Genomic DNA, 16,792 nt, shown 5'->3' with positions numbered 1-16,792 from the left:
CAAACCTGAAAGGAACATTCTGGCTTAGGAACTGAACTGAAATGAATATCAGGGACAGAGCTTTTGCCAACTAATTATAGACAGAATATTCAAATACAGAGTCTGCAAAGTGCCTGCTTCCTAATGATCCCACCCCCAAACCCCCTTCCCTCCTTCCACACACGAGGAAGGGTTTGGAAATGATCATCAACTCAGAGTAAATTCTTTTACAAAGTCAGTATTTATTTGATTTTCTTTATGTACAAAAAGTAAACTCCAACTGAACGTAAAACCAAATAAAATCCTTTTGGCTTCACTGACTTTAATTACCCATTATCCTAGAGTCACAATTAATCATGTAAACAAGAGATGGCATCACAATGTTAAGTTTGTTATACAGACAGGATTTGGCTATTTTAAGGATGTTAAAAGAGAAAATAGATTATAAAGCAACCTGGGTGTCAAAGGACTCTGAGATAATTGCTGCATTAAAAGAAATCATCTAAACAGCAAATCTCCAGCCAAAAATAATGTAGGTAAGGGCCTGGATGTGCTTCTACTTGGTTGACCCAGTATAAGGCCCAGGTACTGTGTAATCGCTTTGCATTTTACCTTTCTCAGAGCACATGGTGTGTGGAACAAAATACAGCTGAGTTGTGGGGAACCTCAACTGTGAGTTCTAAGCACAATTTTACAAAATTACCATTATTTCCATAGGAGAATCTGGTAGGAGGGAGTCATTTTGAATTGAACATGGCACTGATGTGTTGGAATCAACTCATAATGTCTTCGCCAATTTATGGCAAAACCAATATACCCTGTGTAGGAAATGAAGCCAATGATACATCACGCACGTGATTTTTTTTTTTAATAAGCTGAATCATGTAGTTTCATTCCTTTTGCTAAACTTAGTTATTAAAAGGCCTTCACAGAAACTCAACATCTTCAGGTAACCACGTGCCTAAAGCGATCTACGTACACGTCTGTTTTAAACTTGTTGCTCCTTGGGACAATTTCTTTGCCTGGTCCCTGCACGCACAATTCTCTAGGAAGCAGGCAACAGTTTTTATTAGAGTGACTGAGTACAGAAACTGACTTGTTATGACTTCGGAATATCTTTTGCCTATTTTTAAGAATACCATGAGAAAAGGATTATACTTTTAAAAATTCAGAATCTGTAGTTTGTAAAACTACTATCATTTTAGTATGAGCTCAGTGCTGACCTTTTCAGATCAATCATAAATAATAATTTTCCCAAGGGAAGTATTTCTAGTAGAAGTGGGAAAAACAGGAACTAAGACTATAGCTACCCTACCATAAATATCAGCCACTTTGGGCTTAGCACTCTTTCAGGGGGTGATAATACTGAGTAAGAGCATATATGAATATACACCTTAGTTTACAGACAGGATATATGAAATCTTTGAGTGATCTACATCTGGTATTGGGATAGTTCTCTAATATTACAAATGCAACCATTAGGCAAATTTTCTCAAACTCACGGTAACAACTCCCTGTATACACAACAGCCACCGACCAAGTTTTAGGCCTTCCTACGGCAGGACAAAAAGCAACTTAAAGACCTCTTGTGACGAGATAGAATTAAATGATATCTTAAGTATAGACTGCTCGCCATGGTCCATGGTCCATGTTAGACCATAGGAGGAAAATGCTAGAAAACTGTGCTCCCCATTAAACCTTGCACTGCGCTAATTCCACCTAAACGTCCAGAAGGTCATCGCTGCTTTCATCGCTCTCCACCGTCAGCTGCCGGGTCCACCACTTCTTCACCTCGGAGCCACACGACGCCGTGTCGGTCATGGGGTTCATTTTGCACACTACGGATTTCATTGTTGTGCGCCCTGCAAATCGTAAGTTGACCGAAGACACTGAGTGGCTTATTGGTTTTGGTGCTGTGGAATTGACAAAAGTCCTATGAGCAACGTGGAGCTGTTCACCCTTTTGCAAGCCATTCCTGAAAAGCTGTGATAGTCCCAGCAGTAACAAGTAAACAAGTCCCCATAAACACGTCCTATCCATAGATGTTAAGTATGAAATCCTTCCAGCTCTCGGTTCTTTACATTCATCATGGACTTTAAAATTCTGTTCAGGGACAACTAGTGATACCATTTGAAAAACTGCTACTTGCCAGTTGCACTTTGAGATGACCACAAAAACTAAATAAGGTAAGATAAGATACAATAAAATAAAACATTCCAGTCTGGGCAAATATAAGTGTCATAGGAATACGGGTGAGTAGGTGTTTGTTAGTATATACAAAGAAAGAAAAACTACAAAGGAAAAGGGCAGATAGTGTCAGCAATAGCGAAGGGAGTCTGTAAATCACTTTAGGGGTAGACTTGAATTTGAAATCCGAGACCCAAAGCCCACAGGGTGTAGACACCTCTAGGACCTGAATCAATGGAGAAAGGACTCGGGGCACACACCTGAGGGCAGCCGCCACTGCCCGAACTTCCTTTGGGGTTTTCCGGGGTCTGTGGAGTCCTGCCGACTGCCCCCTCTGTCCGACAGCGTGGGGCTCAGAAGCTGCTGCTGGCTGCTGGTCTGCATGGGGGAGAATAAAGCAGTTACTGGCTCTTTGTTAACGCTGTGCTCCCCTCCTGTCCTCTGCACCAGTCTGGACCCTTATTTTATTTTATTATTTATTTATTTATTTTTTAGAGTTTAGAGTTTATTCATTTTTTTAAATATGAAATTTATTGTCAAATTGGTTTCCATACAACACCCAGTGCTCATCCCAACAGGTGCTCTCCTCAATACCCATCACCCACCCTCCCCTCCCTCCCACCATGGACCCTTATTTTATTTTAAGAAAGAAAGAAAACACAATAGGAAAAACAGTACTGGAGCCCCAGAGTCCACAATGGGGAAAGGAAAAGAGAAAATGGGTTCAGAGAGTCCAGGAAAGTGAGAGCCACCCCTGCACGCGGTGAAGGGAGGGGGCACAATTCTCCAGGTAGCACCTCCTCCAGGTATCCCTCCAGGACTCCTCCACTCCCATGGCTACCTCGCCTCTGCATCTGGGGTGTAGCTATGGACCAGGAAGGAAGCGGGGGACAGCAAGGACTGCCCGGTTTCCTGAAAGTATATTCTTGCCAACCTATAGGTCAGTCCTAGCACTCCAGAAAGAGAGCTCAGCAGACAACACTCTCCAACAGCCCCAGAGGAGAATGAAGCTTATACCAGCCAAGACTAATGTCAGAGAAGAGCTGAGACTCTCCACACATTTTACTCAGTCTCTGGTGCCGCCCCTTTCCTGTCAGTGCCTCGGACCTCACATCTCTTTGGTATCCCCTCTTGGTTTTTTGGTTACCTCATGGATTTTTGTTGTTGCTGTTGTTTTGTTTTTGGTTTTGTTTTTTTTTACCTAAAAATAGACAGCTCTGCAATCATCACTTTGCCAGCCTCATCAGCCCTGCCTGGCTGGCTGTCCTGATCTTACCTTGGCCCCACACATGAAGCCTCTATGTCTCTGCCCTTTGCTGACTGTCCCTGCACAAGTCCCTGTTGTCGGTGGCAGTTGATTCCCACATGTTGGGGAGCCGACAACATGAAACCCACCCCAAACTGGGCTGTGGAACAAGGAATTCCCTTGAAGCATCTCGCTGGGCCATGGAGCCACAGGCTTCGGTATTTACTGCCGGCCCCTGACTAGGCCGCTACACATCACAAAGCCTTACTGTGCCAGGGGCTCATCTCAGAGTGCCTGATCGACTCCAGCTCATCCATAACTGCGCCCTCCTAATGGGGAGGCCCCCCGCCAGCTGCTGGTCACAGAGCAAGGTTCTCCAGGGTGTCCATGCCAGGCTTTTTTATGGACACGTACATTGAGTCTGGAAATGGAAATAAGCTTTGCCCTAGTGAAGAAGGTCCTCCCGAATTCCATATGCTCTTCCAATGCCCAACTAAGGGAGGACAAAGCCTCAATGAGTCTGACTGTTCAAGGAAGGTGGTGGTCAATTACAAACATTTTCACTGATTCTACTACAAGTCCCTGTGACCTGGTAGAAGAAAGCATTTAGGGCAGAGCTTCGGGCAAACCATGTTCTCCTAAGTCAAGTAATATCACTGGACTCCGTTAAACCTGTAGAGATGTGATATTAACTCTTCAGACAAAAATCAATAGAATTAATGCGTTCAGAACATTAACTTTTTTTTTAGTATTCATACAACTCAGAATCAGAATCTTTTGAAATAACCCCAAAGCATTCCAAGTTGTAAAGGTCCAAAGATAATCTAGATCAATATGTTCCTTTTTTTTTTTTTTTTTTACTTAAAAACTTCCAATTAGAGATACTGTCACCTTGGGGTGCCTGGGAGGCTCAGTCGGTTAAGCATCTGACTCTCGATTGTGGCTCAGGTCATGATCTCACGGTTCATAAGTTCAAGCTCCGTCAGGCTCTGCACTGACAGCATGGAGCCTGCTTGGGATTCTCTGTCTCCTCTTCTCTTTCTACCCCTTTCCTGCTTGCACTTTCCCTCTCTCTCTTAAAATAAATAAATAAACATTTGGAAAAAAAGAAATACTGTCCCTTGTTTGAAATGGCTATGTGAACAGCACTGTTTTATTTTTTATTTTAAAAATGCACGTGGGGCGCCTGGGTGGCTGAGTCGGTTAAGCATCCGACCACTCCACTCAGGTCATGATCTTGTGGTTCGTGAGTTTGAGCCCCGCGTGGGGCTCTGTGCTGACAGCTCAGAGCCTGGAGTCTGCTTCAGATTCTGTGTCTCCCTCTCCCTCTGCCCCTCCCCCACTCGCGCTCTCTGTCTCAAATAAACACTAAAAAAAAAATACATAAATGAAAAATAAAAAATAAAAAATGCACGTAATATCCTTGGAGGAAGGATGCCTCATACACATACCTCAGGTTGCATATTATTATCCTGACTGTTAGCATTCATGTCCTCACTGGGCTGGGTGGTCTCGATACTGGGGGGATTGAGGAACCGGCTCAGCTCCTGCTGTTGGCTCTCCCTCAGACTGTGGATGATGCTGCATGACTGCTGCTGTTTCTATGGAAATATGATCATTCTCTCGGTAACGGAGAAATCAACCCAACATCCCCCTGTCCCCCAGCACTCAAATTGTATTTCCTTCTCTCCTCTCCAAAGAACCTGTATGCTCAGTGACCTCTTAGGAACTTCCAAATGAGGATGTTTAACTACTTCCCCTAGTTAAGTACCAGACTGCTATAAAGGCAGGCTTAGAGACCTCCCAACCCACGCTTATTTGCATAACAATGGGAATAAATATGTTCATTGATGCTAGCTCCTGTTGTATTTAAAACAGAATTTTTAGATCACTAACTTGGGTGTTCTATATTTTCCCTTCTTATTTTGCTCTGTGCTCATTCAGCCAATATGGATCACCCTTTCTGCGTTGTTAGAGGCAGAGAGCTTTGGATGGATGAGTGAAACCCTTGCTCTTGTCTTATTCTGGATAGAGGCAGGCCTGTCTGTGTTGACACACACTTGGGAACATAGTCTGGTGCTGAGCCAGCTCCCTGTGCCTTCTTGGGGTCTGTGGTGGGAGGGGGGGAAGGTTGGGTCCCCAAAGTGAGCAGGGCTATGATATAACTATTGTCTTGTTATAGGAGGTTGGAGTGTTTTGTTTCCCTGGGGACATTTTCTCCTCCAACAGATATGTTTCTGCTGTTGATGTTGTTCTGAGAAACAGGATTTAAAAAGTGTATTATATATAAATGTTTAGTAATTAGTGTGATTCTTTCATCTGTGTGTGAAGTGTAAGTCAAAAGCATAATCATAAAAATAATTATCTAGTAGAAATGCCTAGTGTAAACACAGTGTATGCCAACACAGTATATGTTCATTGATTTAGGAGTCAGAGAATCCTATAAGCTTATAAGTCTAAAGGCAACAGACAGATCATTGAATTCCCAGGAGACGTGGCCTTTGTTAGAGACCAAACAACATTATCAATGGAATGGTGGAATTTTTAGGAGCGATTTAAAAGTAGTTTTGTAAACTCGGTTGCCAGTCATCGTATAGAGATTTGGGCATTTTGAACAGTTGAGTTTGATAAATGGAGATCACAAATATTTTAATAAATATTTGTTCAGTAAACTGCTTTTTAAACATCAATGTTCTGTTATAAAAATGTGATTCCACGGCAACGCCTTATGGACTCTGCTAATGAGGGCGCAGCTGGGTCTGGATGAGAGCTCAGGTGCGAACCAGGTGGCCATCACAAGGGGATGAAGCTGACACAGTTGAGGGGCTACGAGGCTAATCACAGAGCATCTCATTCCGCTGTTCCTGAAGCTCTTTTGTTTTGTCCCTCCTCCTCCTTCTCCTTTGACAGGAGGAAAGAAAAACCCGGATGCTGCCAGTTGACTCACAGCTCTGATGCGCTTTAAACACTTTTTCAGCCACATGCGGATGGTCTGCTTGGCCACCTCCTCCTCGATGGTGTACTCCAGCTGCTCCCTGGCCAGCAGCTCCTCCAGCTGCAAGCTCTTCCGGATGTCAACCGACCTGTAGGACAGCATGCTGGGGGTGGGGTGGGGGGGGACACACAAGAGCATTCTAGGTCGGACTCATTTGGGACTCTGGTGGAGATCTCAACTTTCAGAGAGGACACCACTCAGTCCAACCAAGGTACTGTTCCTGTGCCACTGGACTAGTTATGTCACCTCCTCTGTAAGATGGGGACAGTCATGGTCTCTGCCTTATTAAATGACTGAGTTAATACTTGGGTGGTACTTACAGTAGTAAGTGCCATATAAGCGTTTGTAAAACCGAAGGTCTAGGCTGGTCCCTGATCTACATTACCAGCTGCTTAAGGCTCTGGAATGTTCCCTGTAGAAGGAAGACTGCTCTGTCTGTATACTTCCTTCACCTTCAGTTCCAGGTGGGGATGGTCAGTAAGGGTTGGCTAAGGTCAGGCTTCCTGCCCCCCGCCCCTGCCATTTCCCTCTCCGTCGATCCCATTTGTGCCCCTGGATCTTCCTCATTAATTCTGGTGGGTGAAAGGTCAGGGTGGAATACTTGCTCCCATTCTGCCCTAGGCGCAACAGGTTCAGGCAAGGGCACATGAAGCCAACACAACCGATGTGTCGCCTCAGGGCCCCTGGGCAGTAAGGCAACTGCATCCAGGCTGAGGGGTCTACAGCCAAAGAAAAACACAGCCCCTCTGCCCCTGGTGCTCGCCGGTGCTGCCACAGGACCCCCGGTTGGCGCTCAGCCCCTGCCTGCCCCTCCTGTGAACTCAGTGCTGCCTCCACCGCCCATATCACAGCACGGAGGTGCTCAGGAGTCCTCCCCATGCAGCACTGGCACCCCAACCTTCTCTTCTTTGCTAGCACTCTTCCCTCCTTGGAGGAGGGAAATGTGTCTGCTCTTCCTCTCTTCCCTGCCTCCTCCAGAATCTCATCAGTGCCAAACTGTTTTCATCACTCCTGAGCTGCAGGGATAGGGAGGGGCAATCCAGGCCCCCATTGGCTTCGCCGGGGTCCATCTTATCGGATGCCTCTCTGTGTTCCAGAGAGGCCGAATGAGAACTGCTGACAGCGGGGTGTCTACGTGTCTTCCTTTGACCTAAAAATATTCGTCACCAGGAGGAAAGATTTGGTGACATTCTGAGATGGCGTCCTCTGCTAGTCATATGTATTTTCTGCCTCTTCTTTTTCTGCCCTTTGGCTTGCTCCTGGAAGAAGGGAATAGCGGGAAGTAAACTGGGAAACTTGAGAGAACTTCTCCCGGGTCCTTCCTGTTCTTATTTTCAAATTTCAGTCCCAAGCATATTTCTGTATACCTGAGTGCTTCTGAATGTGTGACACCATACCCAGCCCTTCACCAAATATTTGCCACATGATGAAAATAGCCACTTCTAAAAGAGGGCCATGACTTTTCCTGCGGACAGACCTCTTTGAGAGTGGGGCCCATGGGACTTTTCATAGAATAACATTTTAAATGCATAAAATAAAATATCTCTTATTACCAAGGAAAGCAATTATATTCAAATACAGTGCTCATATTATTTTCTTTAAAAAGGTGATGATAGAACGGATAAAGAAGATACAGTATATATGCAATGGAATATTTCTCAGCCATAAAAAAGAATGAGATCTTGCCATTTGCGACAACATGGATGGAGCTAGGGGGTATCATGCTAAGTGAAATAAGTCAGACTGAGAAAGAAAAATACCATATGATTTCAATTACACGTGGAATCTAAAAAATAAAACAAAGCAGAAACAGACCCATAAATACAGAAAACAAACTGCTGGTTGCCAGAAGGGTGGAGGGGAAGAGGGTGAAAGGGAGAGGGAGGGTACAGGCTTCCAGTTTTGTAATGAATAAGTCACGGGGATGAAAAGTGCAGCATAAAGAATATAGTCAATGATGCTGTAATAGTGTTGTATGGTGACTGATGGTGTCTACTCTCGTGGTGAGCACAGCATAACATACACAGTTGTGGAATCACTATGTTGTACACCTGAAACTAATATAACATTGTATGTCAACTCTATTTTAATAAAAAAGAAATGAAATTAATTTTAGAAATTTTTAAAAAGATGATACAGTAACATAAGTGCTTCTTTATTAATGCATTAAATAATAACATCTAGCTGAGGTCAAAGGACTACTGTAATTTAGAAGCAGTGGTGAGTATAGAGGATATTGAAGATTATCAGCCACGTCAGCGATGCCATCTGAAAATATCTATGATTTCTGCTGGTGGCAGAGATGCAGGTTATTATTAACACTGTGGGGCTTGCTGCCTGCATTCATCACTGAAGAAAATGCTGCATTTCAGTGAGTGATTAATGACAATAGAGATGTGATTGTTTCCAAGCCCATTGACCTCTGGATTTGATCCATGGATTCCTGTTTAAATTTTTTTTTAACGTGTGTTCATTTTTTGAGAAATAGAGAGAGAGACAGAGCACAAGTGGGGGGAGCGGGGCACAGAGAGAAGGGAGACACAGAATCTGAAGCCAGCTCCAGGTTCTGAGCTGTCAGCACAGAGCCTGACATGGGGCTCGAACCCACGAACTGTGAAATCATGACCTGCGCCGAAGTTGGAGGCTTAATTGACTGAGCCACCAAGGTGCCCCTATAGATTCCTGTTTAAAAAGCTGTTATGGATTGAATTGTTTTCCCCCTAAAAAATCTTTGTTGGAGTGATGACCCCCAGTACCTCAAAATGTGATCTTATTTTGAAATAGGTTACTACAGATGTGATTAATTAAGAAGAGATAATACTGGACTGGGGTGGGTCCCTAATCCGATACGAATGGTGTCCTTATAAAAGGGGAGATTTGGACACACATGTGTAAGCACACACGCACATGCACACACACCCACACATGCGGGAAGAACGACACGTGAAGGTGAGGGCAGAGATCAGGGTGATGTTTCTACAGGGATGGCGGCCAACCCCTAGGAGCTGGCAAGAGGCTGGAAGAGTCCCTCTCACAGCCTCAGAAGGAACCAGCCTTGCCGACCCCTTGAATTTAAGCTTCTAGCCTCTAGGACTGTGAGACAATACACTTGTTTCAACCACCCAGTTTATGGAATTTCGCCCTCCTTGTCCTGTGTGGGGTCTCAGTGAGTGTCTGGAACGTGTGGTTTGCCAGCCAGCTGGGGGCGGAATCATGGAGCAAATGAGAAGATCTGGATTGGACTCCAGCTGGACCACCTAGTCACTAAACTCCCCCAGACCAGCTCCTCCCTCACAGAACGAGGGGAAGCTGTGCTCCCCAAAGCCCCTCATCTCTCCCATCAGGATCTCCTCAGTCATATGGGGCACCTCTGGGGATGTCAGGCCACTGCTTCTCCCCCCTCCTGTGTGCGGCACTCAGACACGGCCCTTACAGGACAGCGACAAAGGCCATGTGGAGCCTGAGCAGTGTGGCCTCACCTTATAATCTCAATGAGTGTGGCATCTTGGGCTGTGAGCCCACTTGTTGGTTGTATTTCACAAGGTCACAGCTTTGGTTTCTGCACTCACTCCAGCTCTGTGACCCAGGGTTGTGAAAACTCCCTCGTACCTTAGGACATCATGGAAAGTGACGTCCCCGCCATTATGCAGTCTCTCCATTTCATAGCACATGTGCTTAAACAGAAGTTTGTCTTTGTCGAGATCCACCTCCAGCCTCCCCCGCAGGAGCCTCAGCAGGAACTTCACACGGAAAGTCGGAATCACCCCCTGGGGGGCAGAGCACAATAACTGGTAAATCATCTTTAGGCCATAACGATTCACTTGGGGTTCTGTTTTCACAGAAAAAAAAAATCACAAAAAAGAAAAACGACACCAGATCTTTTTCTTAAAAGATAGCATAATTAGCACTGGGAAGTAAGGAAGTTGTTTGCCTCCCTGGAGGCTGGGTCAGGAGGGTGTTTACTAGAGAAGCACCACATTGAAAGCCGAGCACTTAGATTTTCCACTGGTGCTTTTCTGGTTCTGTGGGATCTTATAACCTGGCAGCATTGGGAGCCTAGGAGGCTCTCTGCCTCCCTGGCCCCAGCCCTTGCTTTACCAGGGTTTTCCTCTCCTGGTCTGTTTCACTGACTCAGCCTCTGCTCATCTATTTCTCTAAAACACACGCTGAGTGGGTTGCTAATGCATTATCGCAGAAAGTACAACATTCACATGTACATGATCCTCCTCTTCACTTAGCGTGGATGCTACAAACTTCTAAACATTTTTTATAAATGGCTTTTCTAGGGAATGATCACTCCTTTTCAGGTCTTCCCAATTATTAGCACAATTACATACAAGAGAATCTGGTCAGAGCGGCTCCAGATTCTGGAATATCAAACACATGTCGCTCCCTTACGGGCAACACAATCCACCGTGCCAGCCTGGCTCTGTCTTTGAATTAAGGCATTGGGCTAAAGGCAGGGACATGGGTAACCGTGTTTTCCTGTCAGTTAGAAACACCTTAACATGTGACTCATGGTGCCATCTTTGATGTGTGCATCCAAGGAAAGCAGGTTCCCGCAGGCAGTGGTCTTGGAGAGGCAGGTGGATCAAGGGGAGATAGGAGAGCTAGGCCAGATGGCCACACGTGCAGGTCACTGTCTCAGAGAAAGCCCCCCTGAGACTGGTGACTGCGGAAGTGGGGGGTGTTAGGGAGAGGGGGACAAAGGCGGTGAGGAAAGCCAGGCATTATTGTGCAGGCCTAGCTCAAGATGCCCCCTTCCTTAGCTTGTTCTGGCTCTTTGGTCTTCACGCCCGCTGTGAACTCTTCCTGCAACTGTTTTTGAACCTACCCATGGTAGATTTTCCCATGGTAGAACTTTCCTTGTTTTTCGGATGTCGGGTTTAACAACACCTCCCCAGCCAGACCGTCATGGCCACCCCGCTAAAGTAGCCTGCCCTCCAGTCCGACTGGTGTCTACCATATTACCAACCGCAAAGTGCTTATAGCTTCTTGAGATAATGATTATTATTATTTCACGTTATATTGTTTGTCTCCCAATGTTAGAATAGAAGCTCTGTAAGCATGGGTGACTTTCCATTGCGTTCACTGCTGTATCCCCAGCACCCAGAACTAGGCCTGAGTATTTGCTAGGGATGAAGAAAGGGGAAAAGAAAGAGCAGCAGCAGCAGCTAGAGAATGAGATATTGTTGCTTTGGCTAATTCCAGGAAATCTTGGGCAAGCTTTATGGTTAAATCATTCAAAGAATAAGTCCAAAATAATTTAAAAAATAACCTTCAGAAACCACTAAGTAGTTCCTTTGCACTTCTAATCAGGATTGCTATGTGTGGCTGTTTGTGGCTCTGTGTTACGCCATCGCTCTGGTGATCTGAACTTCACTACTTCTGCTGCTCTCATCCTAGGGCTGGTTTCCTCAGAGCTTCCTTGGTTTCCTCTCCTTGATGACTTTCTGAATGTCCAAGAAGAGGGCATCCACGGTTGGACAGGGGACCATTCTGTCCCTCTCCCTTCCTAGCATATTTTGCTGAATGGTCAATGATGGCTTTCTACAATTCACAATGGCCATTCCAAATTCAATAGATGTCTACTGGTGACAGCAAGACTACTTAAATGTCTGTGGCAGGGCAGGGAATCTCTTTGGGGGTGGGCATGAAGCAATGGCCCCCTTTCCTACCTCTCGTTTATCATCCACCATATTCCATATGATTTGAAAGTGGCGAAGATCGTTGTAACTTAGAAGCTGGTCCTCCTCTGTGGAATAAAACAAGGAGAAGTTCTCCACAATGATGGCTAAGAAAAGAAAAAAGAAAAATGGAGAAGTTAGATAATTATGCTAATCTGTCATTTTTTAGAAAAAGTAAAACATCTATTATAAATAATGGATTTTATCACCTACATCACAAGCCAAATTTTTACAGTGTTTTTTAGTGTGTTTTCCAAGTTGGCATATCTTACTTACACTTGGATTAAGCTATTTATCCAGCTCCTGCCTTTCCAAAACATGAGGGTCATGAGCATAAACACACATTCTGTGTGTGGAGATATCCATGCCAGCTGGCTTTCACTCTTAGTTGACAGTTCCAGGGCAGTATTTAAAGGTCAGATTGGGTTCTGGGTGGCCCCACACCTGGGTGAACACCATGTATCTTTCAGAAACATAACTGTGATGTTTCAAGGCCATAAAGGTAGCCCTTTCTGAGATTTCTTCAACTCAATCCATGAGAAGAGCTCTTTTGAAATTAATGATCATAATTAATAGGACAACTCTTGAAATTGCAATCAACTGTCATTAACATGCCTTTCAAAGGTCTTTTCAGCTTCTGGATCGAGAGGCAACAATTTATAATTAATGCCATGAAATACCCGCCCCAAGCAATCTGGGATAATTACTTGAAAATTGTACGTAATTATCTAAGTACCTGGGTTCAAAGATATTAAAACATATTCAGTGAACATCACTTACCTACAAGCAGATTTAGCATGATGTAGGCAATGATGACATAAAATGAACAGAAATACATAAGTGCCCCAGCGTAATTTCCGCAGTCTGTTGCCCAGTATGTGAATTCATCTGGAGTACAAAAGGGAGGCTGGACCTGTGGGCGATGGGGGAGAGGGAGGAGGGGTCAGAGTGAAGAATACGAATTTGTGCACATGCTATAGTTTGTGAACTATCCCTCACCACATAAAACATAATAAACTTCAAAGTTAATCTCCCAAAAGCCACGTACATTGAGTACATCATCCGTGGCAAAAATCAAAAAGAATCTTTCCTTTATTCTACACTTCTAGTCAGTCTCAGGGAATCTCAAGTTCAGTGCCATTTTAGAAGCATAATGAAAATAAACTCCCTTTCTTCCAAGACACATTCTTTCTGCCACCTGCACTAGTCCTGAATGGTAAGTAGTTCTTGTGATGGGAGCTGCAGAAAGTCAAAAAAAGCATTTAAAAAATTTCTTTGACCTAACTAATGGGTTAAGCTTTATGAAGATTTGTTATACATAGCAAATTCACATTCAAATTGTGTAAGAAGAAACCAGTAATCTTCATTCTTGGGGCACCATTATGGGACTTTACAGAAGAGCACTAGACTCAGGTTATCAAAAGTCCCCCCACCCTGTCTTTAGTGGCCCAATAAAATGCCGTCACCTCAGAGAAACCTGGCTTCTTTCAGCCAGAGAGACTAGCTCCTTCTTCCGCAGAAGAAGCAGTTGTAGCACTCTGCTTGTTGTATATTTAGAATCTATTTAATTCTGCTTCATATTATATTTGATTTGGTAAACTCTGTCCCCATTCACTCATGCATAGAGTTCTTTAGCTCCTACTATGTGCTGGATTTATACCCAATGTTGGAGACAGACAGGTAAGCAAGACATAGAGTCTGTCCCTCCTTCATGTTGCTGACGGTCTAAAGCTATACATGGGAGCCACGGACTGCATGTGGCTATTAAAATGTAAATGTATGTTAATGAACATCAAATACAGTTTGATGAAATTTAAAATTCAGTTGCTCAGGAGCACTAGTCCCATTTCAAGGGCTCAGTAACCACATATGGCTACTGCATTAGACAGAGCAGATTGCCATCATGGCAGAAATTTCTTTTGGACAGTGTTGTTCTGGAGGTTGAGAGAGAGAAAATAGAGACGGAATAATCAAGCCAGTAATTCACTATAGCTGTGATACATGCTACAAAGGAGAAACACAGAGTGCTGTAGGAACATGTCACTGCAGTCTTAGTGTGGGGCAGGATTCCTGATGGAGCCGATGCTTTAAGGGAGATGTGAACACGAGGAGGAAAAGGGAGGGTGTAGCTCAGGGCCTTGCCGTAAGCACCTTGAGCATGCCTTGGAATCAGGGAACACCGAGCTCCTAGCATATGGTCCAGTATAAGCCAGGCGCTCAGTGAATATCTGTTGAATAAATTCAATTAAAGAAGAGGAACTCCCCTGTTTGTACTTGACTGCCAAAGTGTTAAAGGTGGGAGGGAAAGAACAATGCCAACAGAATGCGTATCTGCCAGATGGAACCACAATAGCTCAAGCTGGGTTCACTGGATATTCTTCCTGCACATGGCCATATACTGCAATGTAAAAGGATGCAACTTTACGGACTAAATAGCCAGGATAGGTGTTTTGTACACAAAGTCTTGATGCTGACGAGGATAAGGCTGCTGATATACTGCACTGCAAAGAGTTTCATTTGGTTCTAAGTTGATGCACTGTTAGTGATGAAGAGAAGTTTACCATACAGTCATGCATAATCTTATTCCAGTCTTCGCCTGTGACGATTCGGAACAGTACGGTGATGGCTTTGCCAGCTGAGGAAAAGTTTGCATGCCTAATGAAGGAGGAAAAACCAGAATGTGGGTAATATAGTTGGTCATGAAGTAGTAAGGTATTACCACTAAAGCAGGTAGATTTTGGAGCAGATGTGGTTGTTAAGTCACCATGTCTGAAGGTTATATCTTCTTAATTTGTTATTCACACTTGCCCTCAAGCATAGCTGTCTAACCCAACCCTAGCATGGTGCCACCATTTTGTGGCCATGCATCTTGAGTGGCTAAGGGTTCCAATTTTGACAAGTAAAACTGATTCCTTCTTTCACATGGATTTTGCTATAAAAAGTAGAGCTGTCATGTATCAAATAAGCAATCTCTGCAACAAAACACATCTGTATATAATGTGTTGTATAATTCCTTTTTAAAAAACTATGAAGTGCTTCCCAAAATTAAAGATAATCTCTGAAAAATGCTTTTCGTATATAGTAACCATTTTGGGAACATAGTTTCCCATGTTTTGCTTTGTTAAAAAAAAAAAAAAAGAAAACCCCAAATCAGTTCAAAGTGTAATTTAAAAAAGAATATGTTGTTTTTTGGCAGTAGGTGGATAGAAATTCACCGGGAAATTACAAGTGGTTATTCCTGTGTAGTGGTAGATTTGGAATTATGGGTTCCTGTTACATTTTGGTAATATTACGGAGACAAGGTTTCTAAATTAAATGTGTAGACTGTTTTTAATTAGAAAAATGTCATTTAAAATTTGGACATTTTGTTTTAGTTTCCAACTCATTGTTTCCCCTTCCTCCTGTCTTTGATAGACAAAAGTCATTCAGGTTTTTATTCCTGATTTCATGACTATAAAAGTTTGCTTGATAAATGAATAGGGAGAGAAATCCACACCAACCTGTTAATGTTCTCTCCATACTTCACAGTACCAAATAAAACAACTCCAGCAAAAGCATAACACAATAGCAGTAGGAACATTCCCACTATGATAAAGAAGCTTTTGTACATGCTGACGACCACCGTCAGGAGAAGCATCTTTAGTGTTACCTATATGGAGATGTGGGGAGACAGAAATGAATATTTAATTCACTCAGCCATGGGGAGCCTGGGAAGTAAGTAACAGGTAAGCAGGTGGCACGAGAGTGACCCTCATTTTAAAATTGCTTTGAATTAGTTCTTAATAAAGGGTATTAATCTAAATATTATTCAAAAAACATTAGAGAGAAATTCGACTTGTATTTCCAACTGTTCAGCCTTTTCAGCCAAATTAATAAACGCCTCTCCCTAAAATTCCTTGCTTCTATTTTCTCTACTCTTGCTCCCCGAGTCTCGATGATAAGGGCTGTATATTTTTGGCCTATTCCACCAAGTAGGCTCAGGATTCTCCCACAAACAGATGTTCACAAAAACAAACCTAACCAATGGCAAAATACTAAATACCATCAAATAGCACGTATTGAATACGTGAATATATGGAACGTATATGAAATAGTGTCAGTAGCGAAAAAGGAAATTACATTAAAAAATGAAAAATATATGTGGAATATATGCATGAACAATAGCAAAGAATATAAAGAAATCTGGGGTCATAGAATCACGAATCTTCACTAAAGATGATTTTTCTTTCCAGTAAAGTAAGCTTATTCAGATAGAAACAATAAAAATAAAGAAGTATTAAGAAAGAGCATTGGTTTTCGCTTTCATGCCTGAGATGTTGTCTTTAGTTGATGACTGAGTTAATTTAGCCAATATGAAGAAGAAATAAAAGAACAGAAATGTCAGGAGATGTATCACAAGATAACTAAGCTGCCGATTCATTTTAATATTCAATATTTGCTCATTTGGACTTAGGATGACTACCAATTTGTTAACTTCCTGAAGTTAACGCCCTGAAGACCCAGATGGACAGCTGAAGTCAATCAGGCATCGCTCCTTTCTTCTGTGCATATGCAACCGTTGATAGTATCCTTTACAACGTACTCACATGCTTTCCACAGATAGAGAAAAACCGGAAAACAATCACGCAGGCACCCATCATGTAGGTATACGCGTTCTGAAATTTAAACAGAAGAGAGCCACTCGCCACGTGCACAGGA

The 16,792-nt window shown here is 43.4% G+C and overlaps 1 protein-coding gene across 7 annotated transcripts in view; it reads right to left on the bottom strand.

The window, feature by feature from the left end:
* Positions 1–201: 201 nt before the first annotated feature.
* NALCN (sodium leak channel, non-selective) overlaps positions 202–16,792 on the bottom strand; it is a 317,181-nt gene continuing 300,590 nt past the window's right edge. For 6 of the 7 annotated variants that reach the window (XM_053890708.1, XM_053890639.1, XM_053890552.1 and 3 more), the window contains 10 exons: positions 16,681–16,749; positions 15,595–15,743; positions 14,656–14,749; positions 12,875–13,007; positions 12,086–12,201; positions 10,017–10,174; positions 6,360–6,510; positions 4,864–5,013; positions 2,427–2,544; positions 202–1,892 (listed from right to left, as the gene is read on the bottom strand). In XM_053890708.1, coding sequence (XP_053746683.1) covers positions 1,699–1,892; positions 2,427–2,544; positions 4,864–5,013; positions 6,360–6,510; positions 10,017–10,174; positions 12,086–12,201; positions 12,875–13,007; positions 14,656–14,749; positions 15,595–15,743; positions 16,681–16,749 — 1,332 coding nt within the window. In that variant the 3' untranslated portion in view covers positions 202–1,698. The remainder of the gene's footprint in view (positions 1,893–2,426; positions 2,545–4,863; positions 5,014–6,359; positions 6,511–10,016; positions 10,175–12,085; positions 12,202–12,874; positions 13,008–14,655; positions 14,750–15,594; positions 15,744–16,680; positions 16,750–16,792) is intronic. The other variant, XM_053890599.1, reaches the window with a different exon arrangement.

This window comes from Panthera pardus, unplaced genomic scaffold (assembly GCF_024362965.1).
Source record: "Panthera pardus isolate Hobbes unplaced genomic scaffold, ASM2436296v1 HiC_scaffold_1, whole genome shotgun sequence".
Taxonomy (NCBI): Eukaryota; Metazoa; Chordata; class Mammalia; order Carnivora; family Felidae; genus Panthera; species Panthera pardus.
Note: the sequence above shows the minus strand (reverse complement) of the source record. Positions and strands in the feature narration are given on the sequence as shown.